The 24,293-nt window shown below is 37.0% G+C and overlaps 1 protein-coding gene across 1 annotated transcript in view; it reads left to right on the top strand.

Annotated features, from left to right (window-relative positions):
• IRAG2 (inositol 1,4,5-triphosphate receptor associated 2) overlaps positions 1-24,293 on the top strand; it is a 94,360-nt gene that overhangs the window by 58,932 nt on the left and 11,135 nt on the right. Inside the window, exons 24-32 of the mRNA XM_065887575.1 lie at positions 9,060-9,106; positions 9,211-9,275; positions 9,434-9,541; positions 11,720-11,790; positions 14,973-15,030; positions 17,143-17,197; positions 17,283-17,310; positions 17,579-17,719; positions 22,357-22,491. Coding sequence (XP_065743647.1) covers positions 9,060-9,106; positions 9,211-9,275; positions 9,434-9,541; positions 11,720-11,790; positions 14,973-15,030; positions 17,143-17,197; positions 17,283-17,310; positions 17,579-17,719; positions 22,357-22,491 — 708 coding nt within the window. The remainder of the gene's footprint in view (positions 1-9,059; positions 9,107-9,210; positions 9,276-9,433; positions 9,542-11,719; positions 11,791-14,972; positions 15,031-17,142; positions 17,198-17,282; positions 17,311-17,578; positions 17,720-22,356; positions 22,492-24,293) is intronic.

The raw sequence follows: 24,293 nt of genomic DNA, 5'->3' as shown, positions 1-24,293 counted from the left end.
GATCCCACATGCCGCGGAACGGCTGGGCCCGTGAGCCATGGCCGCTGAGCCTGCGCATCCAGAACCTGTGCTCCGCAACGGGAGAGGCCACGGCAGTGAGAGGCCCGCGTACCGCAAAAATAAATAAATAAATAAATAAAATAAAATAAAAATAAAAAAGGTTTATTGTGATATAATTCTCCTACCAAACAATTCATCAATTTAAATTGTTCAATTAAATGTTTTAAAAAATATTCAGAGTTGTGCAGCCATCACCACAATCAACTTTAGGACATTTTGATCCCCTTAGAAAGAAACCTCATACCTATTAGCAGTCTATCCCTATCCGCCACCCCACTCTACCCTGGGCAGTCACTAATCTGCCTTCTGCCTCTATAGACTGGCCTATTCTGGATATCTCATATAAATGGAATAATACAATACGGACCTCTTGTGACTGGCTTCTTTTCTTAATATAAAGTTTTCAAGGTTCATCTGTGTTGTAGCATGTTATCAGTGCTTCATTCCTCTTTATGACTGGATAATATTCCAGTGTATGAATATACCACCTTTTGTTTATCCATTCACCACCGATAAGCGCTTGGGTTGTTTCTACTTTTTGGCTACCATGAAGAATGCCACTAAGAACATTAGTGTAAAGCATCTTGTGTAAACATATGTTTTCAGTTCTTTGGGGTATATATTTAGGAGTAGAATTATTGCATCGTATGGTCACTCTATGTTTAACACTTTGAGGAACTGCAAAACAGATTTTCAAAGCAGCTACACCATTTTACATTCCCACCAGTAATGTATGAGGATTTCATTTTCTCTACATCCTTGTCAACACTTGTCTGTCTTTTTCTTAATTAAATTAAATTTGATTTTTTAATTTCTATTTTATATTGGAGCAGAGTTGATTAACAATGTTGTGTTAGTTTCAGGTGTACAGCAAAGCGATTCAGTTATATATATACATGTATCTATTATTTTTTGTCTATCTTTTTGGTTATAGGCATCTTAGTGGATGTAAAGTGGTATCTTGTGGTTTTGATATGCATTTCCTTAATGACAAATGATGTTGAGCATTTTTCATGCACTCATTGGCCATATGTATATCTTCTTTAGAGATACGTCTACCCAGATCTTTTGTCCATTTTAAAAAATGAGTTTAAAAAAATGAATTATATGAGTTGTTCTTATTCTTTTAAGTGTATGTATCTCACATTTTTCCATTCCTTAGTACCCCATCCTGTTGAATAGCTGAGAAAAGGAAAGAAAAAGGAAATGAATCTATTTTGCTATTCCTTAGCAGTTCTTGTAAAGTTTTAATAAAGGAAGTTGAACTTGGAAGCTTACAGGATGTTTGGTTGTTAGTAATTTCCCTTTCATCTGGTACTGATTTCACCAAGAAAGGGGAAGGAACCAACATCAGTTGTGTACCAGGTACTTTGTAGGAAAACATTTCCACGTGCCATGTTATTAATTCTCTCTACAACTTTGAATGGTAAGTATTCTCTGCTTCTACAGATGAGGCAACTGAAGTTCAGAGAGGTTAAATAACTTAACCAGGATCATTCAACTAGTAAGTAGCAAACCTGGGATTCAAATTCAAGTTTGTATAGCTTCAGAGATGAATCCCTTCTTACAACTCCTCTGAGAACACTGAATTTAGGCGTTTCAATCATAATAACGACTCCTAGTTACCTTGAAAGTAGTTTTTTGGCTAAGAAATAAATTTGCTCCGTTTGTATCTAAAAGGAGCTCCTAATCCACTCTCATTAGGATATGTGACCGAATTATTTTGTCTCGACACCCATGAAGTAGGAGCGAACAGAGATCACAAGACAAACTCCTGTTAAATGCTCCTGCGGAAATGTATAGATTCCCTGGAGGTTTTCCTGCTGCCTCCGTGCCATTTCTTCCATATGCCCCAGGAACTAATCTGTCATCTGCACTCAATGGCTGTTCCCACCAATGTCCACCGTTTCCCTTTTCCTCTGCTTCACTGAGGAATCCGGGCAGCCTGTTGACTCCCTCATGCCTGTCCCTTGAGTAGATCCCCACCTTCTACCCCTTCATGCCCCCCACTCATCTCTTAAACAAATAGAACTTCTCTCCTTAGATAATGCTTATCTATGCATTCTCATTCATAAGAATTAGGATGAAACATGAAATTAAAATGACAAAGCATAGAGTAGATCCCCACCTTCTACCCCTTCATGCCCCCCACCCATCTCTTAAACAAATAGAACTTCTCTCCTTAGATAATGCTTATCTATGCATTCTCATTCATAAGAATTAGGATGAAACATGAAATTAAAATGACAAAGCATATAATCCGTGTTCGTCCCAGTGACCCATAAATCGTTGTGTTTTCGTAACTCTTTGGCTTCAAACTCTTGGAATTTCATCACTCTTGAGGGCCTTCAAAACAAACAACTTGCCCTGGTATTCAAGCTTTTCTCTAATCTGGTTGCAACCTACCTTTCCATCCTTTCCCCATCCATGCCTTATAATTGTCCCTAAATGTCAGCCAAACCAGGTGGTCTGTATCGTTGGAATATGTGACACAAAGCTGTTTATGCTGTTTTCTCTGCCCAGAACACTTCCACTTCTCCACTTGTCAAATTCTATTTGACTCTCAAGGCCCATTCCAAAAACCAAGTGTTCCATAAAACCTTTTGTGGTAGCGAGAAATGTTGACCGTCAAGCATCTCTAGTCCTTCTTGAGATGGAAATCGTAATGGATTAGAAAGTCGAGAGGTGAGGGTTTTCCCTGGTTCGACGTCTCTGCTACTATGGAAAAGTCTTGTCATTCAGGCCTCATTTTCCTCATTTCTCAACCGTAGCACTCAGGAAAAGAATGAGTTCACTCTTTTCTTTTAGACCCCAGTAACTCTGTGCTCCTCCCGTCTATATTTTGGTTACATTGTAGTTCTTTGTTTTCTTAACATGTTCCTGTATCAGATTATAAACTCGGTGTAGAGTGCCTTTGGCCATTAACCAATGTGCATCTAGCAACCTGAATAGATTTGGTATGCAGTAGCTGCTCTATTAGTATTTGTTGAATGCCTATTTACTTATCTATTTTTGTACTCCCTACAGGGTCTATTTAAAACATTGAGTGAGCACCCAGTGGACTTGTTGAATTGACAGTCTCGCCCTATTGCTTTCTGACTGGTGTTCCTGAGAACCTTAGATTTATTTTTTTTATTCCTCTCCCATTTTCATAGAGGAAGCTATATTCTAGCATCTTTTTCAGAAAGCACAATAGGAGATAAGAGTGAACATCAGTATTCATAAGGGGATCTTTGGGTGACCAAAGGACTCTAGCAAGACTAATACCTCAAAAAGAACGTGTCTTAGTAAAATAATTTGGGGTCCAGTTTGGGACATTCCTGGCGAGAACAGAGCTACTTTACTGACCCAGTGAAATCTATTTATTTGGGATATTTTAACGTAAAGAGGAAAAAAGGAAATAAATTATTTCAAGTCCTCGTCTTTTGGAGACTCAGACTAAAATATTTATGAAAGAAATGTCTATGGTATCTGGGATATGCTTCAAAACAATGCTAAGGTAGGTTTAGTGGGTGACGGTATAGATGAAAGGAGATGGGCCATAGGTTGATAATTGTTGAATCTGCAGAATGGGTACACAAAGGGTAATTATTCTATCCTGTCTACTTTTGTATTTATTTGAAATATTTCCCAGTCATGACCTAGAATTTTTAGCCACATAGCATAGGCTTTGGAATTAAGCAGTTGTGGGTTTAAGCTGACTCTGTTACTTATTAGCTGTGTGAACTCGGACAAGTGGCCTAACCTCTTTCAGTTTGTGTGTGTTCCCTTGTGAAACAGAGATATTACTTTGCAGAGTTCTTTTCAGGATTCAAATACACACATACACATATACATATATTATGCATATACATATACCTATATATCTCTGCAACAGCTAAATTCTGGCCTAACCAGTCCAGGGAAACAAACCAAGTAGGTCATATTTAGAGGAGAGACAAATCTCAGTGCTCTGTCTCCCCACTTGCTGATGAATAGGAAGGCCTTTTTGATTCATGGGGTCCCTTCTCAGCATTTCCAAGAACCTCTGTACTGGTGCCTACCAGTATATCCCAATGTCCTTCTGATCTCACCAACTTATGGGTCCCAGGGAAGGACACTTCACCTCCTGAGAGATTGCTGGAGAAGGTAGTTGGTTTCACCACTCACATCTCTGCAGTCCTTTCTGTTTGTTGTCCACACTGTCCACAGTCCCCGCCTGCTCCACGGTCCACCTCCTTGGAACGTTGTGTCTGGACCTTTGGTGATCTCCTCTTCCTGGTCGGTAGGGAGATGACTCTCACTTCTTGTTTCAGCACCTTCAGAGCTGGGTACTACTGTGGTGTTGGGTGGACTCCTTGTGATGCAGTTAAAATTATCCTCTACTTTTCAAGGCAAATAGATAATCCAGCAGGGCTGGCTAGTAGCACAGTCTCCCACTGAATCAGGGATTGCTGCTCCCTTCTATAGCTAGACCCAGCTGTTCATTTGGCCCAACTTTCTCAGTTCTTCCTCACTCTTGGCAATTTCTCTCTGGGGCTCAGTTGTCTCTCCTTATAATCTTTCTTTCCTTATTCACTGCTCCCACCATTGAGTCTGAAGGGCAACCAAAGGATTTCTGGGACTTTGCAAAACTGGACTTGTGATTAGGTACCTGTGTTTGTCCCCTTCTTAATTCCAAGAATTAAGAAGCTTCATGAAAATTACATGACAATGAAACTGATTCTCCCCTCTACCTGCTCCAACCTCAGATTTGACCCCAACAAGACACTTTATAACATATATAAAGTACCTGGTTCATAGTAAACACTCAGAAAATAGCAACTGCAACTATCACCCAGAATCAGGATTAGCAGCAGTGTGAAGCTCGGAGGATCCAGGTCAGAGGATAGGAAGATGAATTTCTGTTTTCTCTTTGGCTGTTTAAAAAAATCACATACGCTAAATATTAAGTGCTTTGCCATCCCTTTGAGGTCTCCTTCGTGTCATTACATGTTTTTGCCTAAGATATACTATCACTAGGAGAAGGTGATTTATGAGGCAAAGGACAGAATCAGTTTTAAAGTATCTCAGATTTTCTGGCCATTGTATGTCCTGTTCTCTCAAGCTGTGCGTGGGTGCAGCTTTAATAAACTTGGAGAATAAATAACTTTGCCACTTGCAAAACTGGGACATGTAGAAGTTGACTTATAACTGTATTACAAATGAACCTCAAAGTGGTGGGAGTGTCCTGTGGATCTGAAGGTGTGGTGTCCTTTTAGTTAGAAATTGCAAAAAAAAACCAAAAAAAAGACAAAAAAACTTGTGAAGGAATTTCGTTTTATTTAGGTTATAACAGTTGTAATCTTTTGATGTTTAATTTTACATTCTTTTTAGAATATTGAAACCAACTTCAAGTCAAGGGCATTTTTGTTTTTTTTAAGTTAGAATAAAATAAGTCTATATAGACTCCTTTTGTTCGGTTTTTCTTCTTTTCTCAGAAAATCATATTAGTTTATTTGAGCAACGTCAATTGTCTAAAATGGATCTAAAAGTAAAAATTACATCGGTAACATGAATGTTTATTAGTGGAAGTGTTTCTGATCATAAAAATCTATGGATGAAATAGCACTTCATCTAGAAGAGTAACCTTGGGAGATTATCTAGGCCTGTTAATTGCCCTTACTAATACCTTAGAAGTTATTTTTTGTTGTTCTTCATATTTTCTATCTAAATATTAAAATAATACTGCTGTGTGTGTGTGTGTGTGAGAGAGAGAGAGAGAATATGTGTGTGTGCATCCTGCATTTGCTGATCTAGCCCGTGGGAGAATGTCTCACTTTGTTCCATGAGTACCTTAACTACCCCACCCTACGTTAGACTTTTACTCTCAAAAGCAAATGGGCTGGACCACGGATTTTCATGTAAATGTTATGCAGGTTGATATTTGAATGGCTCGAACAGGAAGAACATGCTTCCTGCTCTATGCTGTCGGCATATGTTAGACTCATTGACTTGAGCCAATCTTCTACATGTAGGTAAGTCTCTCTTCTGAAATTTCTTTTTCTTGCTTTTAGTCAGTTTCTTGATTTTCCTTGGTTTTAAAATATATCCAGTAAATTATCTTTTTTATCATCTGCCCAGATCCTACAGTTGTTGTGTGTGTTAGGTTCTCCTGTGGGTTTAAATAGGGGTGCCTTTTGAAACTGGAAGAAAAGAGCACAATTGTAGAAAGTTTTTGCTGAGTTATTTTTCACTCCTCCTTCACAGATACAGACACCCTGAGGGGCTATATCTCCAACTTTCATTAACTATAACCCTAAATTTGGAAGAAAAAAAATCTCCTTCTTTTATCTGCTTCTTCTTGTAAGGAGGAAAAAAATGTTAGACCAAATGTATGAAAATCTAGGATTGAGATATGTTGTATATTATGTTGTTTTCTGATTAGTGAGACTTGTAAAGATTAATGAATTTGGAGTAATATCCAATATCCTTGCAACAGAACAATGTAGTAATGTACAGCTACAAAATATATGCCATTTCTCGAAAATCACAGAATTGTTACTTATTTAATCAATAAATATTTTATGTTTACCAAAAGGTTTCACATATAAAAAATAGGACAAAAGAAGGGCTTTACACAGACCATATGGCAAATGAGATTTATTTCTAGTATAATGAAAGCAAACTGTATTTTTGCTATATCTATTATTTTGACTTTAAATAATAAACTTTTTTTTAAAAGACAAAGTTTACAGAAATAATGTGTTCCCTTTCCCCTGATACTGGAAATCAGTTTGATTGAATAGAAAATAACTGCATTCTCTTTCATACCTCTTAAATTCAAATACAGGTATTCATGACTCTGATTGGTATAAGAAGAAATATTTTTCTGACAAAATTAGCTTTTTAGTTAGTGCAATATAGTTATTATATATAATATATATTATTATAGCACAGTAATAAGTGTTTTTTCAAGCCACACATAATAACAGATTTGTATGTTATGGAGGGTTAAATGGGCCTGATTTTTTTATTATTAAGGAATCAATCCTTGTTGACTTTTATGGAGGACACTTAATGAGACTGAAGAATGTTTAATATTTTCATATTTTTATAGCTTCATTTCTTACATATATATTGGCAGATAGTTAAATAAGCATATACTAATTACTAGTACAATCTATTTAAATATCTTAAGGATAGAGCCAATATCATTTAACTACCTGTGAAGTATAAGGTATAATTTCTCTTCAAAATTTAATGCAAATATTACCCTACTCTGTTCTGTGCATGTTACTTTCCTTTGTGGAATGCTGCTTATAATTTACAAAGTATTTGTTTTACATATTTGTCTTTCTGACTGGCCTGTGAGCTCCTCTGGGACAAGGAATGTGTTTTTGGTCTCTCCAACCTTTCTGTTTTATGCCAGAAACAGCCTTTCACTGTTTCTGGCACAAACTGGGCCTTTGATGAAAGTTGTTGACTTAAATTAAACTGATGTCACAAGAGGCTTCAGTTACATATAATCTGACACAAAGACATTTAAAGCAGGGACAAAAATGAAATAAAAGAGAAGATTGCCCAACATTTATATGTAGGAGGATTAGGTGTACATTCTTGCTGTGCAAGTTTGTGGAGTTTTCTAAACATTTGAGGGGAACATTTTAAAAGTTTATATTCAAATCATCTACCAGTCTAAGACAATCATTGTGAAGTCTTTGCCTCTCCAATAGCCTTAGGGTATTTCAGAGACAGTTCTGTTTACAATGAAGACAGTTCTGTTTACAATCAGACTGTATTTAGTCTGATTGTTTAGACTGTTTAGAGGCTGACACCACCATTCTGAATACTCCTGAGAAATTACTTTATTCATTGGTTTTACTTTCCTTACCTGAAATAAGTAAATCTTTTTTTTTTTTTTGGTCGTAAAACCCACTACATAAGGTTGTTGGGAGAATTAAATGAGATGATACGTAAAAGGGCTTTTGTAAATTTTAATGTGCTGAACAGATGTAAGCTATTGTTTTTTGTATTGGATAACTATACATTCAGCAAACTCTTGCTAAACCTTTATCTTTCTGTGACTATAGTCAGTATTATCTTGGAGAGATTCTAAATACGGTTTATGATATACGGCATCCCTCCATTGAAACCTGTTGTTGGTTGTGCCAGTTAACAAGAAGCTGTGTGTTTGATTATGGAATATTTAAATGTCTTCAGTTTTGCATTGTCTGTGCATATTTTGGATATGTCCAAGTGATTTCAGTTTTAATTTATTAAATTTTTATTTTTTTTCCTAAATAAACCAAACGATAATGAAAATATACTTATTATTGAATAGAAAAACTTTTTATTAAAGAGGAACATGTGTTCCCACTGTATTTTTTGGAAGAGAATAAGTGAACCTAATCTCCTGAAGTTCCCCCCAAATTAGGAACTCTTGATAAACGTTAAGAAGCTCAAATGAGACTTTCACATGCTTGCTCTGGAAGGCTGGGACCACAGTTTTGTTAAGTTCTTTTTGAGCTCCATGTAAGAGGTGCTGACGTGGATGTAATCCCTCAGATCTTTGAGAATTGGATTAACTTGAAAATGTATTATGTGTCTAGCTAGAAAATTGAGAACCATTTTTAAATCAACAGGCCAAAAGTTTTAAGTTGAGTAATATTTCCATAAATAGAAATGTTGTTTTATGCCCACCTAGAATGTTCTGTTTAAAGAAAACTTAAGTTCATGATATAAACTCTATCTGCCCTTTAAGTTTAGAATTTGTTTTGCCCCAAAATTTAAATTTTCTTTAAATATTGGACTCGTAAGTATACTTAAAATTGGATTTTTTTTTTTGCAAGTACAGCTTTGAGGAAGTATGTATATCAGTCTGCCCTGTACCATCCCATTCCCATATCCTCTGCAGAAGAGCAAAGCAAATATAGGTTCATTTAAAACTGTATGAAAATGTTTGTTTAACACAACTTCTCTGGAATGGAAAATGTCAAATTGTTAAACTTGTTTCTCTCCCTCTTTTTTTTTATCTTAAGGAGAATGGTGTTGAACGCTTATATTCTGAGAGCCTGCCACAGTCCAGGTTTGCTTGTTTGTTTCTGTGTATGACTTTTGATGCATATTCAGTTAATTTCTAAGAGAATTCTTTGGACCAGACACTCTAAAATACTTCTACTTTTTTGACAGGGAATATTCCACCCTACCATCTCCTGGACACACTTCATCCACAGAGAGTACTGTAACTTCAAGTGGTGAGTAGATTAGAAAAGATATAAAAATAGAGTGTTAGTATTATAACTATAAGCTTGGATGTTCTGTGACCTGCTAAGGTGTGTGTGCAAATGAAAAGGACATAAGCAAATAATCCTTTTGCATAGTATTCATGCTGTTAGTTTCCTCCTGTTGATAGATTCTGGATCAGAAATTTTGCATATGGCTTCTGGTGTCATTGATTGTAAACCACTCTGTGAGAAAGAGGAGGATAAAAGATCAACTTCTGCTGTGAAGAAGATCAAAGGTAAGCTGTTGAAGGGTTCAAGATGAGTTTCCATTCTAAAACACTAAGCAAACTTGGAAGCTAGTGGAGTAACCATCCTCAGTGGCTCAGTAATACTATTTTATAAAAGAAGTTTGAAGACATAGTCTGGAGAAAAGAAGTCCAGAGGTGACCATGGCCTTCCTATATGACAATGTTACCAACTTTTTTCCAATTCTGTATTTAAAATAAAAATTACAGTATATTTTAATGGGATTTAAATATTTCCTTATGGCCAAGATTGATTGGACACACCTGAGTTTCAACTGTGATGCAGATGTGGAATCACCTACTTAGGAAATTCTCAGAATCCTAATTAGAATCTACTGGGTTAAAAGGCTGGACCGATTAGTGATGGTCCACTCAGGAGGCAGATATTAACTAGATAACATGTTAGATCGTTTTCTGCCATTTGAGTCTGAAAATAAAGTGCTTATTCTGAACCGTTCCCAGTGAGACATCACTACAGTTGACACTCATGGGATACATAGGCTCTCATTCCAACCAAAAACACCGATCAAGGAAAACTCATCTAATGTTTAAATTGGGACAATTAAATTTGAGATACAGGTGCTAAGTTAAAGGAGCTGTAAAATTGTAGAAATGGAATCCATTCCTTCAGTTGACTGAAGAATATCTTTATATTCTACCTCACACCAAATAAGAAAAATTTTAATTAAAACTGCACCAGGATGCTATTTTTTACCTGTCATGTAGACGAAGATAAAATATATGTTTGCACACTGTTGGTAAGGTTGTTGGGGGGAAAAGAATTCTCATACACTGCTGCAGGGAATGTAAGTTATTGTAATTAGTATGGAGAGGAATTTGACAATATCTACCCAAAATTTAAATGTACATATTCCATGATAAAACAATTTGGTTTCTGGGACTTTATCCTGTAGATCTAAGTACATACATACTATATGATGTATATGGAAGTTTATTTACTGCAACATTGTTTGTAACAACAAAATATTGGAAACAAGTTAATGACCAGTAGAAGACTAATTAACATATTTTGGCATATCCATGTAATGGAATACTAGTATACATCTGTAAAACATATATAAGGAAACTTTTTTCTTGGAAGGATATCAAAGAACTATTTTTTGTGTGGAAAAACGCCAAAGTACAAAACATTATGTACTGCATGTAAAAATTTGTGGAAAAAAAATAGAAAAAAGTTTTTGTGTATATATAAAATATCTCTGCAAGGCTAGACAAAAATTTGTAACATTGTCTATGAGGAGGTAAAGTAGGTTTCTGGCAGGCGTGATGGGAGGGAAAATTTTCACTGGAAAACAATTTTACGCTTTTTCGTTTATGGGCCATATGAATCTACTACCTGTTTTAATTTTTTTTTTAAGAACTAAAATAAAATTTCCATAGGGAAAAAATTTTATATCCCTGAAGAAAGGGGTTACCATTTTGCTCTTATTTCCATGTAAATTAAAAATATCTAATACATCCTTTAACTATTCTGTTTTCTTAAAAAGAAAGAAACGAAATCTGACTATAGCCGCTGACCTTTGTGCCTGCACTGAACTAAAGTCAGGACAATGGATCATGTGAAGAGGAAAATCATCATCAAGTACATTACAATACAAATAAACAAAGGGAAATTACAAAAAGGAATGGCATAAATTAAAAGTGCATCTTTTCTTCTTAGTTTGATTACATTTTATTTAGAAAGATACTGTGTTTTGGAAGGATATACTTTGTTATCAGCCTTGCATATATAATTGTTAAAAACCTGTTTGTCAATCTATAAAAAGAAAAAGCTACTAAGTTACTAATTGTTCATTCTTCTTTCATTCAGTTTCTGTAATTATACTAGCAATGTGTTTGATTTAAAAAAGCAGCAGTAGCTGCTTTCTATTTTAAAAACCCTCTGTTTGAAAGCCATTTATACAGGTATTCATTTCTGTTAAGAAATCTTATATGGTTAGCTTCCTTGGGAACTTTAGCTGACCTGAGTCCTGAATCTGAATGAATGGACACATTGAAAGTTTTTTAGTACAAAATTTGTCTCACGTGTTAAGCACTTTGCCACTTACTAGTCCGCCCGCATTGCCACCCTCACTATTCCTTCCTCTTTTACTTGTTACTGCTCCCCCTCCCCCCCAACACTGTTGATGTGTTTCTTCCTTCTTATAGGTGGAAGTCCAGCTCCTGAAAATATTGCACTCCAAGGCTCTGTGAATGAAGAAAAAATCATGTCAAATCAGGTAAGGAGGGGCTTCCCTGGTGGCGCAGTGGTTGGGAGTCCACCTGCCGATGCAGGGGACACGGGTTCGTGACCCGGTCTGGGAAGAACCCACGTGCCGCGGAGCGGCTGGGCCCTTGAGCCATGGCCGCTGAGCCTGCGCGTCTGGAGCCTGTGCTCCGTGGTGGGAGAGGCCATAACTGTAAGAGGCCCGCGTACTGAAAAAAAAAAAAAAAAAAAAAAATCAGGTAAGGAGATATATGCATGTTAACAGTAAAAGTAATGGTATGTTGCAATGATATTTAGAACTGTCCCTTTAAGTTTGCAAAATACTCTTAAAAGCACGATTGCATTTTATCCTTTCAAAATATTATGAGGTTAATAGAATTTAGTTATACTAATATTGTATAGATGAAGAAGTTGAGTCCAAACCATCCAGGGTCACTCAGTAGACTCAGGTAGGACCTCCTGACTCCACACTGGTTTTTCTTTCATTCATTCATGCATTCATTCACTCATTTATTCATCAAAGATCTGCTGGAAACAAGCTAAATATCTATCTGTAGAGCACTCTTAAATAAATGAAGGCATTAATAAATAAGGCTAAACAAAACAGTGATATCTATCTAAAAGATGTGTTATAATTAATGGAAGAAACATACAATTACTCAGTAATTAGACTGGTCAGCGATATGAAAGAGAAACGGTGGGGTGAGAGGACAGAAGAGGTGTCATGGAGGAGGTTCCTAGTGAGTGGTATCGAATGTTATACAGGTACATGGCAAACTGCTATAAAACATTATAAGGATGAATATTTAAATGTTTATAGAAAAAGAATTAAACTCCTTTCCTTAAAGGGAAGGCATATCGCCACTGGTATGAATTTATAATTATTTGAAGGGTAACTTACAGACTATGGGCAATTCTACATTCCTTTAAGGGTCTTATTTATACATCAGTCCCTCTCTGTATTCTGTGTGCGGAGGTGTGTGTCTGTGTGTCTGTGTGTGTGTATTATTATTGTTTTCCCCTCAGTGTATAAACATTCTATTAGTTAGGCCTATTTGATTACAAGAAACAGAGACTCATGCAACTAACTCAGGTTAAGAGAAGGTTGTGGCATGTATACATTGAAGGTAATAAGGTAGATAAAAATTTTATACTATTCTTATCTGAAGGGAGTGGAGTAATTGGATATGTGATTTGGGATAATTCTTTGTAGTGTAAAGTATATATAAAGTGTAGTGTTGGCTAGCCCACATGCTGAAAGTGGTTGCCCCTTATAAAAAATGGACAGAGGAAAATTCAAGTCCTCATCTCAAAAAAAAAAAAAAAAGAAAGAAAACTTAAAAAAATAATGGATTAGGAAATGTAGTAATGGAGGTGGAAAATTGGTTAGAATGCTATAGTAGTAATTCAGGCAAGAAATGAAGATAGTATGAATTTAGTGATGATGGAAAAAATGAGACTCATTTGAGAGATACTTGGGGTATAGCATTCACAGTACATGGTAACTGATAATCAGGGGTCTGGGAAAAGGTCAATACCCAGGTTTATGGCCTAACCTACAGAATGAATAGAATAACATGAGAGTAGGGGGGAGTTAGAAGAATTTGTGGGGTAAATTTAATTTAATTTAATTTGAGGTAAGTCAAGTTTCAGGTTGATATGAGACATCATTAATACCCTGTAAGGAGATTTTATAGATAACTATATACCCATATTCATAAGCTCACCCGTGGGACTTTCAGAAGCAGACACATATTTGTGAGTCATCAGCAAAGAACCAAGCAGGTGGATGACATTCCCCAAGGAAGGAGGCCAGGCAGAGAGAGAGCACAGAGGATAATGGACTCTTGATGATTCCATTGCCTAATAAGAGAAGGCAGTCAGTGGTGGAGGAGACCAAGAAGGAGCTTTGTAGTGATGGGGGGACATCAGGAAAGGGGAACCAAGGGATGAAAAAAACTTCAAGAAGGAGGGGATTATAGATCGATTTGGATGCTACAGTGAGGTCACATAAGATAAAGGCTAGGGCTTCCCTGGTGGCGCAGTGGTTGAGAGTCAGCCTGCCGATGCAGGGGACACGGGTTCGTGCCCCGGTCCGGAAGGATCCCACGTGCCGCGGAGCGGCTGGGCCCGTGAGCCATGGCCGCGGAGCCTGCGCATCCGGAGCCTGTGCTCCGCAATGGGAGAGGCCCGCGTACCTCACAAAAAAAAAAAAAAAAAAAAGATAAAGGCTGAAAATTATCCATTGGATTTGGCAGTAGGGAGTTCACTGATAACTGGGGAGGGCAGTTTCCTTGGAGCGTTAGGTGCAGGGGCAGAGTAGTTCACTGATCACAAATGGGAGATGAGGAACTAGAGGATGTCACAGGGTTGAGGGGGGATTAAGAAAACTTGAGTATGTAAATATTGATAAGGATGATCCAGTGTTTTACCTGTATTATTTCATTTGTTACAGTTGTCCAGAACTTACATGACATGGTGTCAAGGGCCCTACCAAGGAAATTCGTCTTGGCCTTATTTTTTATGGAAAATTTCTGAGAATGTTGAATAATAATTATCCTAAAATAATTGTATACCTATAGCTTCTCCTTTAGATTTCCCCAGGCAGTATAGTGCAACTCTCCTATTATGGTGATTCTTGTATGGATACCTTTGTAGGACAGTTGATCAGTGACCTTAAAATATATTCAGATGCAGTAAAAGCCAAACATAGCACAATCTTAGCAGCTATTTTGCCATAATTTCTCCAACAATCCACCTGGAAAACTGCGTGTGATAGTCCTAGATCACCGCGCCCCCTCTTCATCCATTCAGTCCTATCTCTCCCTCAAGCTCCAGCTTGTTCCATGTCTGCAGAGACTTTCCATGCTTCTTAACCCATGGTGTTGCTCTCTTCCTTTTGCAAAGCACATATTTATCTATCTCTCATTTACTTGGCAAGTAATCCTAGTTTGCTTTGAAGTAACTTGTATCACGATTGCAGCTTTTCAGGTACTTCTGTTTTTTATGCCTCAGCTAGATTAGAAACCCCCTTGGAGTCAGTCCGCTTTCCTTCTGGATGCCTAGCGCAGTTCTTTGCATACTATAGAGTGTTTTTCGAACAGGGTAGGCAGGAGAGGACAGGAAGTCGAGAAATGATTGGCTATGAAGGATTTCCACTCTATGTTCAGCAATAAAATCTCTTTATGGTTTTAGGAAGCCAAAGGGGAACCAGAAGCAATAAATGAGCACAGAAAAGAAGGTGTGGCAGGAGGTAAGGAATGTTCTCTTCCAACCCCCGTGTGAACTTTTGTTCCCTGCTGGTATGTTTTATGGATGAAATCTTTCTGAGTGAAGATACGGCATCTACAACTCTGCATCTCTAGATAAAATCAGCCAAAGAGAACTGATTTTGATTCAATTTGTAGCGTTTTCAAAAGGCCGTATTTATGTTGCATTGCCTGTTAAGCCCAGAGGTCTTGTAATCACTAGTGTGCCCTATCGTGAACTGAGAACCATGCCAATGTTGGTAGCAAATTCTAAGCTCTACTCTGAGATTTTTTTATTGTTCCGGCTAAAAGCAAATAAGCCAGTATTTGAAGAATGAGTGCTAATATGCTTCTCTCCCCATCTCCCTTCTGTTAGGATGGAATAGTGAATAGAGTTCTGGCTTTGGAGTCACTCACTGTATGCTTGGTCACTCTCTTACTTGCTGTGACTTTGGCAAAAGCTATTTAACCTTGAGTCTTAATTTCTTCATCTGCAAAATGGAAATGATGAGTAAAAAAAAAAAAGAAAGTACCATTTATGAAATATAGACTGTACTGTAAGTACTAGGCTAAATTCTCTATATGCATAGTTTTATTTAGTTCTCCCCAATACCTGTGTGAGCTAGGTAAGCTGCAATTCAGTTTCCTAGCCTATAAACTGTAGATAAGAACGGTACCCACTACAGAAGGTTGGCCGTGAGGATTGAAGAAATTATGTAAAAAGCATTTAGAAAAGTGCCTGATAAAAGTTCTCATAAAGGTTAGCTACTATAGAAAAATCATCCTTATTTTGTAGATGGTTTGATGAAGTTGTGACCTGTTCCAGGTCACTTAGTTTTAAGGATCAAAGTGTCGACTGAAAAAAAATGCACAACCTAAAAGTTGAGAATTATGTTTTGTCCGCAGATTTACTGAGGACTTAAGCCTGGGATATAGCCTCTCAGATAGCTCTGAGGGACTGTTCCAAAGAGGTAAGGGAAGAGACAGGACATACAGGAGATTTTGCAAAACAAAACAAAACAAAAAACCACCAGGTAGTCCGATATCAAAAGATAACTGCTAATTATAAAAAAACCCCAGACATCTCAAGTTAATGAATTTGGCCCTTTTCTATGTATGGGAAGATGCAAGAGTCTGGGCTTATTGAAATCATTCCTTTGATATATAGGGACAGTATCCTGCTTTTCTCCATCTTAAATCCCCTCAGGGTGCACCGCAGCTACGCAGCTGCGGCTACGGTGGCTGATGGCTTGATGACCACAGCATCATTTGTTTACTGAATGGCAGGCCACATTCTTTGTCCACAAAAGCTAGGATTTAAACCAGATCTTTTCAACTCTATACTTAATGCTCTTAATTACTATTATTGTCTTCTTTGTGAAGTAGTCATGAAGAGTATCATTAATATGTATAAAGAGCTTTGTTCTGGGACTGGCATACAGTAAACCTGTGGTAAATGATCGATATTGTTGCTGTTATTATCAGCAGTATTATTATTATTATTATACTATTGTTACTAGTACTCCTAGTACTACTACTACTACTACTACTACCCCAATACCTGTGTGAGCTAGGTAAGCTGCAATTCAGTTTCCTAGCCTATAAACTGTAGATAAGAACGGTACCCACCCGAGAAGGCTGGCTGTTGAGGATTGAAGAAATTATGTATAAAGCACTTAGAAAAGTGCCTGCTAAAAGATCTCATAAAAGTTGCTGGTTTTAAATCCTTGGTCCACAGGAAAACCAGGGTACCAGATGAAGCTATGCATTTAACCATGGAATCAAATCAAATAAACATTCAAATGCAGAAAGAACAAATTGGGCTGTTCCTTGACTCTGAGACATCTTCAGGTCTTCAAAGACTATTCACGCGCTGAAGTGTGAGCCCACAATTTCAACATGGTCGTGATCCCCAAAGCGTAGCATAACGTTATCTTATATTTAAGCAAATGCGTTATTAGCTGGCAGTCTTCTCAGACATATTTCAATGAACGCCTTTGTTTAGTGGAGGGAGGCCCTAACAACATTGGATTGAATGTGCCTGTAGCTGTTAAGCCTGTTTAACCAAATACTATCTTATTGTCTTTTTTTTTTTAAATCTTATTGTCTTTTAATAGGCGCTGCTGTTTCCTCTCTTCCTGTGAAGTCAGTTAACTTTAGACAAAGTGACAAGTAAGCTCCTCCTCATATAGCACGCTCACGTTTTTTGCTTTTCTGTTGAGCTATGTTTGAGTAAGTTCTCTCTCTTACCTTACAGCACTTCTGCTAATGAGAAGGAGGTGGAGGTAAGTTTCAAGCAAATGTTTTTTCCTTTAGTAAAAAAAATACGTGTTTCAGACTCACTCACCTGCAGTCCCTGCGAGCTTTTGCACAAGCTATCGTACAGTGTGGTGTCTGTCTGGCTTGGCCATGACAAAGTGCAGGGAAAGCCTATGCATGCCAGCATTATGTCACTGGGAGGAGAAAGAAATGCCTCAGTGTAATTTGGTATTAAACTGGAAATTTGACTACATCCAATGTTCTGTCCTCACCCTCACGTTATTTTGACAACAGGCCGAATTTCTCAGGTTATCTTTGGGATTTAAATGCGACTGGTTCACCTTGGAGAAAAGAGTGAAGCTTGAAGAAAGATCCCGTGACTTGGCAGAAGAAAATTTGAAGAAAGAAATTACTAACTGTTTAAAACTGTTAGAGGTGAGACTCATAACATTTGGGGACTACACGTTCGGTTGTATTATTAATAAGGTTTTCAAAATTACATAAGAGTTTACTTGTATGACTAAAACCAACACTAGGTACCAAGCCCTGCCTGACTCAAATGTCAATTAATAGGAGGTAAGAAATCAGGATCAGGCTAAGATAAAAGGCTCACCAATAGAAGGGTATAAGTAATAAAACAAATAAATGTCGTTTAAAGTAGTTATGTGAATCTTCTGCCATCTCTGTATATTCAAATAGATTTCAGGCAGAAGAGTAATTATGCAGAAAACTGAGCAACAGGAGATAATATCAATGTTAAGCTTCAAAGAAGAGAATCAAAAGACGATTTCCATTTAATTAACTGAAAAGAGAGAACGGTGACATTTCAGTCTTGTCAGATAATGGGCAAACCTTCTGTAAGGTACACAGAAGTGTAACAACTATTATTCTTCTATTTTGTGAAGTCACCATAAATATACGGATGGGTTGGAAAATTAAGGGGGCTAATTTTGGAAAAAGAAAATAAAAATATAGAAACCATATTCTGTTTTTTTTACTGTGGTTAAAAAAGCACATAATGTAAAATTTACCATATTAACAATTTTAAGTGTCCATCAGTAGTGTTGAGTATGTTCATGTTGTTGTGAGATAGACCTTCAGAACTTTTTCATCTTGCTTACTGAAACTCTATAGCCATTAAACTATTCCCCTTTTGCCCTTCTGTCAGCCCCTGGTAATCACCATTCTGCTTTCTGTTTCTATGAATTTGACTACTTTAGATAGCTCATGTAAGTGGAATCATATGGTATTTGTCTTTTTGTAACTGGCTCATTTCACTTAGCATAATGTCTTCAAATTCATCCATGTTGTAACATGTGGCAGGCTTTCCTTCCTTTAAGGCTGAATGAAATATTCCATTGTATGTATATACCACATTTTGTTTATCCATTCATTTATTGATGGACGTTTGAGTTACTTCCACCTCTTGGCTATTGTGAACATTGAATATTGTTGCTATGAACATGGGTGTGCAAATATCTCTTCAAGACCCTGCTTTCAATTCTTTTAGAAATATGGCCAGACGTTGGATTGCCGGATCATATAGAGTTCTATTTTAAGTTTCTGAGGAACCACCGTACTGTTTTGCACAGTGGTGTTACCATTTTAAAATCCTACTAACAGTGCACCAAGGTTCCAATTTCTCTACATCCTGGCCAACATGTTATTTTCTGTTTTCTTTTTTTTTTTAAATTAATTTATTTATTTTTGGCTGCATTCGGTATTCGTTGCTGCGTGCGGGCTTTCTCTAGTTGCAGTGAGCGGGGGCTACTCTTTGTTGCGGTGCACCAGCTTCTCATTGTGGTGGCTTTTCTTTGTTGCGGAGCATGGGCTCTAGGCGTGCAGGCTTCAGTAGTTGCAGCACATGGGCTCAGTAGTTGTGGCTCGTGGGCTGTAGAGCACAGGCTCAGTCGTTGTGGCACACGGGCTTAGTTGCTCTGCGGCATGTGGGATCTTCCCAGACCAGGGCTCGAACCCGTGTCCCCTGCATTGGCAGGTAGATTCTTAACCACTGCGCCACCAGGGTAGTCCCTATTTTCTGTTTTCTGATAGTAGCCATTTAATAGGTGCAATGTAATATCTCACTGTGGTTTTGATTTGCATTTCTCTGATGATTTGTATTGTTGAGCATCTTTTCATATGCTTATTGGCCGTTTGTATATCATCTTTGGAAAATGTCTAAGTCCTTTGCCAATTTTAAAATAGGATATGTGATTTGAAAATATTTTCTCCCATTCCATAAGTTGCCTTTTCATTCTGTTGATTATGTCCTGTGAGGCACAAAAGTCTGTAAGTTTGATATAGTGCTATTTGTCTATTTTTACTTTTGTAACTTATGCTTTTGGTGTCATATTCAAGAAATCATTGCCAAATACAATGTCATGAAGATTTTCCCCTACGTTTTCTTCTGGAGTTATATAGTTTGGGGTCCTACAGTTAGGTCTTTAATCCATTTTGAGTTGATTTTTGTATATGGTGTAAAATAAGAGCCCAACTTTACTCTTTTGCAGTTTTCCAACATCATTTGTTAAAGAGACTATCCTTTCCCCATTTTGTAGTCTTGGCACCCTTGTCAAAGATCATTTGACCATATATGTATAGGTTTATTTATGGGCATGCTCTTCTGTTCTACTGGTCTGTCTTTATGCCAGAACCATACTGCTTTGGTTACTGTATCTTTGTAATGTGTTTTGAAGCCAAGACATGGGATACCTTTAGCTTTGTACTTCTTTTTCAAAATTGTTTGGCTCTTTGGGGTTCTTTGAGATTCCGTATGAATTTTTCAATTTCTGAAAAAAATGCCTTTGGGATTTTGATAGAGATTACGTTGAATCTGTAGATTGATTTGAATAGTATGGACATCTTAACAAAATTAAGTCTTCCAGTCCATGAACACAGGATGCCTTCCCCTTTGTGTCTTCTTTCATTTTTTCAGCAATGTTTTGTAGTTTTCAGTGTACAAGTCTTTCATCTCCTTGGTTAGGTTTATTCTCAACTATTTTATTTTTTTGGATGCTATTGTAAGTGGAATTATTTTCTTAATTTCCTTCTTAGATGGTTCATTGGTAGTACATAGAAATGCAATTGATTTTTGTGTGTTGATTTTGTACCCTACAACTTTGCTGAATTTGTTTATTAGTTCTAACAGTCTTTATGTGGAATCTTTAGGGGTCTCTTTATGTAAGATCATGTCATCTGTGAACAAAGATAATTTTACTTCATTCTTTCCAATATGGATTTTTTGAATATATTTTTTTACTTGCCTAACTGCTCTGGATAGGACTTCCAGTACTACGTTGCATAGAAGTGGTGAGAGTAGGCATCCTTGCCTTGTTTCTGATCTTAGAGGAAAAGCTTTCAGTCTTTCACCATTGAGTATGATTTTAGCTGTGGGTGCTCATATATGGCCTTTATTATGTTGAGGTAGTTTCCTTGTATTTCTGTTTTTTGAATATTTTTATCACGAAAGGTGTTGAATCTTGTCAAATGCTTTTCTTATCAGTTTAGATGATCATGGGATATTTATCCTTCATTCTGTTAATGTGGTATATTGCACTGGTTGATTTTCATATGTTGAACCATCCTTGCATTCCAGGAATAAACCTCACTTGGTCATGGTGTATAATCCTTTTAATGTGCTATTGAATTCAATTTGCTAGTATTTTGTTGAGGATTTTTACATCACTATTCATAATGAATATTGGTCTGTAGTTTTCCTGAAATGTTGTTGTCTGGCTTTGGTATCAGGGTAATTCTGGCCTCAGAGAATGAACATGGAAGTGTTCCCTCCTCTTCAATTTTTTGCAAGAGTTTCAGGAGGATTGGTATTAACTCTTCTTTAGCTGTTTGATAGAATTCTCTAGTGAAGCCATCTGGAACTGGACTTTTCCTCTTTGGGAGATTTTTCTTTTTATAACTGCTTCAATCTCCTTACTAATTATTGGTCTACTCAAATTTTCTATTTCTTCATGATTAAGTTTTGGTAAGCCATATTCTGTTTGACTAACAACTAATATATGCTCTTCTCTTTCTAACTAATGGTGGTTATTTAAACTGCAGTAAGAAACTGTATGTCTGACAATGGTCATTCCAGTTGGTTAGCAACTTTCCAGTTGCAACTCATACATATCTGCCTGTTTCAAAAGTGGCTGCTATCTCATTGAGCACCTACTGTGTGACAAACAATTGGCATCTATTACCTCTCATGTCACAATATTCCTGGAAAGAAGATGCAGTTGTCTCCATCTGACAGATGAAGAAAAAGCAAATCAGAAAGCTTGATATTATAACATTTGTAGAATTAAGATGCAATTTACAGTCAATGATGCCTTATGGTTTTATTGGCAGCACTTTTCCTTTCTGATGCTATATAAAATTTATGGTATTTTAGACATGTGCAAGTATTAGAAATTTGCTCATGATCACACAGCTAATGAGCAATGGCTTGTTGGCTTCCAAATATGCTGTTCTCTTAATTCTTTCTCTACCCCAGTGAAACAGATGGCCTTCCATCAGGAAAGCCATCATCTTGGTTCAAGGGCAGAGGTTTGAGATAAATATTCATAAGGCAATGAAGGCGTAATGGCCTAACCAGCCCAATCTCACCTTGTCATCAATGGAAGAGCAAATATAGAAATCAGAGTCATATCTAATTCGAGTATATTTTTATTACTTTTTTTTTTTTAATTACTTTTCTTAAAAGTTCAAACTATGCTCTTCATATAGTGCATTCAGTTCATTTATAGGCATAATTTCTTTACCATTGCCAATTAATTACATCCCATCCTATTAATTGTAGAAGAAAGATATAAACACACATGAAGGAGTAGCAAATTTGGAAAGTAAAGAAGGGATCAAAAATATTATAAAAGGCTTTGTGAATACCTGCATAGGTCTACCTCATAACCAACAAAGGTATTAATATTTCGGTATCATTCATTATTGGTCTTTGCTGCTGCTTTTCACCTTCCACAAAGATAATAGATTCATCTGCATTTACAATATAGTCAGTGTTAGAATCACTTGCTGAATACTTGGGTTGGATACTTTTTAATACTTTACTTTCTGTGCAGTCTTTAACACCTCTTTGTGAAGATGACAGCCAAGCCCAGGAAATCATTAAGAAGCTGGAGAAAAGTGTAACATTCCTCAGTCAGTGCACAGCTCGAGTGGCCAGTAGGGCTGAGATGTTGGGAGCCATTAATCAGGTAATTTGTCTCCCTTTCTCCAGTTACAATGAAATTACTAAAAGTGGATTACATTTCTAGGAAAAAACTATATCTGATCATTTCAGAATGTTCTTGATATTTTCCTATTTTAAACAATGCTACAATAAATATCCTTGTTTATGCATCTTTGCACACTTATTCATAGAGAAGTAGATTTTCAAAATTTTCTTTGTGGGAAAATCTGGGGAGACTTTAAATTTTTGAATCTCTACGTAAACAAACTTGTTAAAATATATTTTCCTAAGAAGGAGACATTTCACTGTGATGATAGTTTTAGTCTGAACATTTGTTATACACTTCTAATATTCTAGTTTCTTTTTAACCCCTCGCCAGGTAGTAATATTCTTTGTTTTATTTTTATTAAAGTTACATATGTGCATAGCTTTTTTAAAAAAAGTCAAGTAGTTCTCAAAGCCTTCTTATCCCATTTCCCATGTTCCAGAGCAACAACTTTCAACTCTTTTGGTTTGTTTTTTATTAATATTCATATCTCCAAATAATATGCTTATACTGTCACCAAGTGATTCAGTTTTAGATATTTATTGGTTTCCTACTACAAAGATGAATATTTATTTATCAGTCGTTCCCCCTCACACCTTTTCACTGTCTTTCACCTTATTGTTGATCTCTCTTCTTTCCTAACCAAGCTTAAATTCCATGGTCAAACATAACATTAGCTCCCTTGCATGAACTCTCAACACTTTTCCTTCTCTTGTTTTCTTTTAATCATTAGGAAAATCTACAACCTTGTTTTAAATCCATTTCTCCACCTGATTATACCTGCATAGCTGGAAAACCTCACACCTCTGTGCTGACTGAGTTCTATTGAAATTCATCACAAACCTCAAGTGGTCCTTGGGACTTCCCATCTTTCACACTTTCTCCTTTCTCCTCAAATCACCATCATGTCTTCCCCTCTCTCTCTGTCAAATAATGACTTTGCTTCTTAACTCAGTAAGAAAGTTGAGGCAATCAGAAGGGACCTGCCAAAAGCTCTGAACCTACAAGCACCTAAACCCTTGACATTGCCTTCCTTCCTGGTACGAAAGATGAGTTGTCTCTCATCCTGTCCATGGCTAACCATCCCACGTGTATATAAGATCTCATCCCTTCTAAATTACTCAGAATCTTGGGCCCCAATTCTCCCTGCATTCTTCCATCTCCAGTTTTTCCCCACGCTACTGAATCATTCCCATCAACACACAAATACGTTATTTTTAAGACAGGAAAAATAACACAAAACAAACACAAACAAAAAAATCTTTCACTCTTTCTCCTTTGGCTACCACCCTGTTTCTCTGTTCCCATTTTTAGCAAATCTCCTCAACAGAATTGTGCTGTTTCCAATCTCTCTCCTCCCGGTCTCTCTGAAACATATTCTAGTCAGCCTTAACCTACTCATTTTCCTTAACCTGTCTGCTACATTCAATACGGCTGAGCTCTTCCTCCTCCTGGAAACACTCTCCACCTTGGTTTCCAGGTACCACAGTCCCCTGGTCCTTCTCTCTACATCATGGAGCAATCCCTTCCAGACTCCTTTACGGGTCCCACCCTTTCTCCCAGCCCTCTTAATCTTGATGGGCCCCAGGGCTTCACCTGTGCACGTCTGATTTCCATCGTCACTCAATCTCCATACTATCCTATGTAGTCAACTAATGACTCCCTAATTCACACACTTATCCCAAACCTCTGCCGTGAGTTTCAGACTAGAACCTGCTACTGTTGATGTAGCTTGGAAGTTTGATAAGCAATTTAAGCTTAATACATCCAAAAATAAACTT

Source organism: Phocoena phocoena, chromosome 11 (genome assembly GCF_963924675.1).
Source record: "Phocoena phocoena chromosome 11, mPhoPho1.1, whole genome shotgun sequence".
NCBI classification, from domain to species: Eukaryota; Metazoa; Chordata; class Mammalia; order Artiodactyla; family Phocoenidae; genus Phocoena; species Phocoena phocoena.
This window is presented reverse-complemented; position numbering and strand designations above follow the sequence as displayed.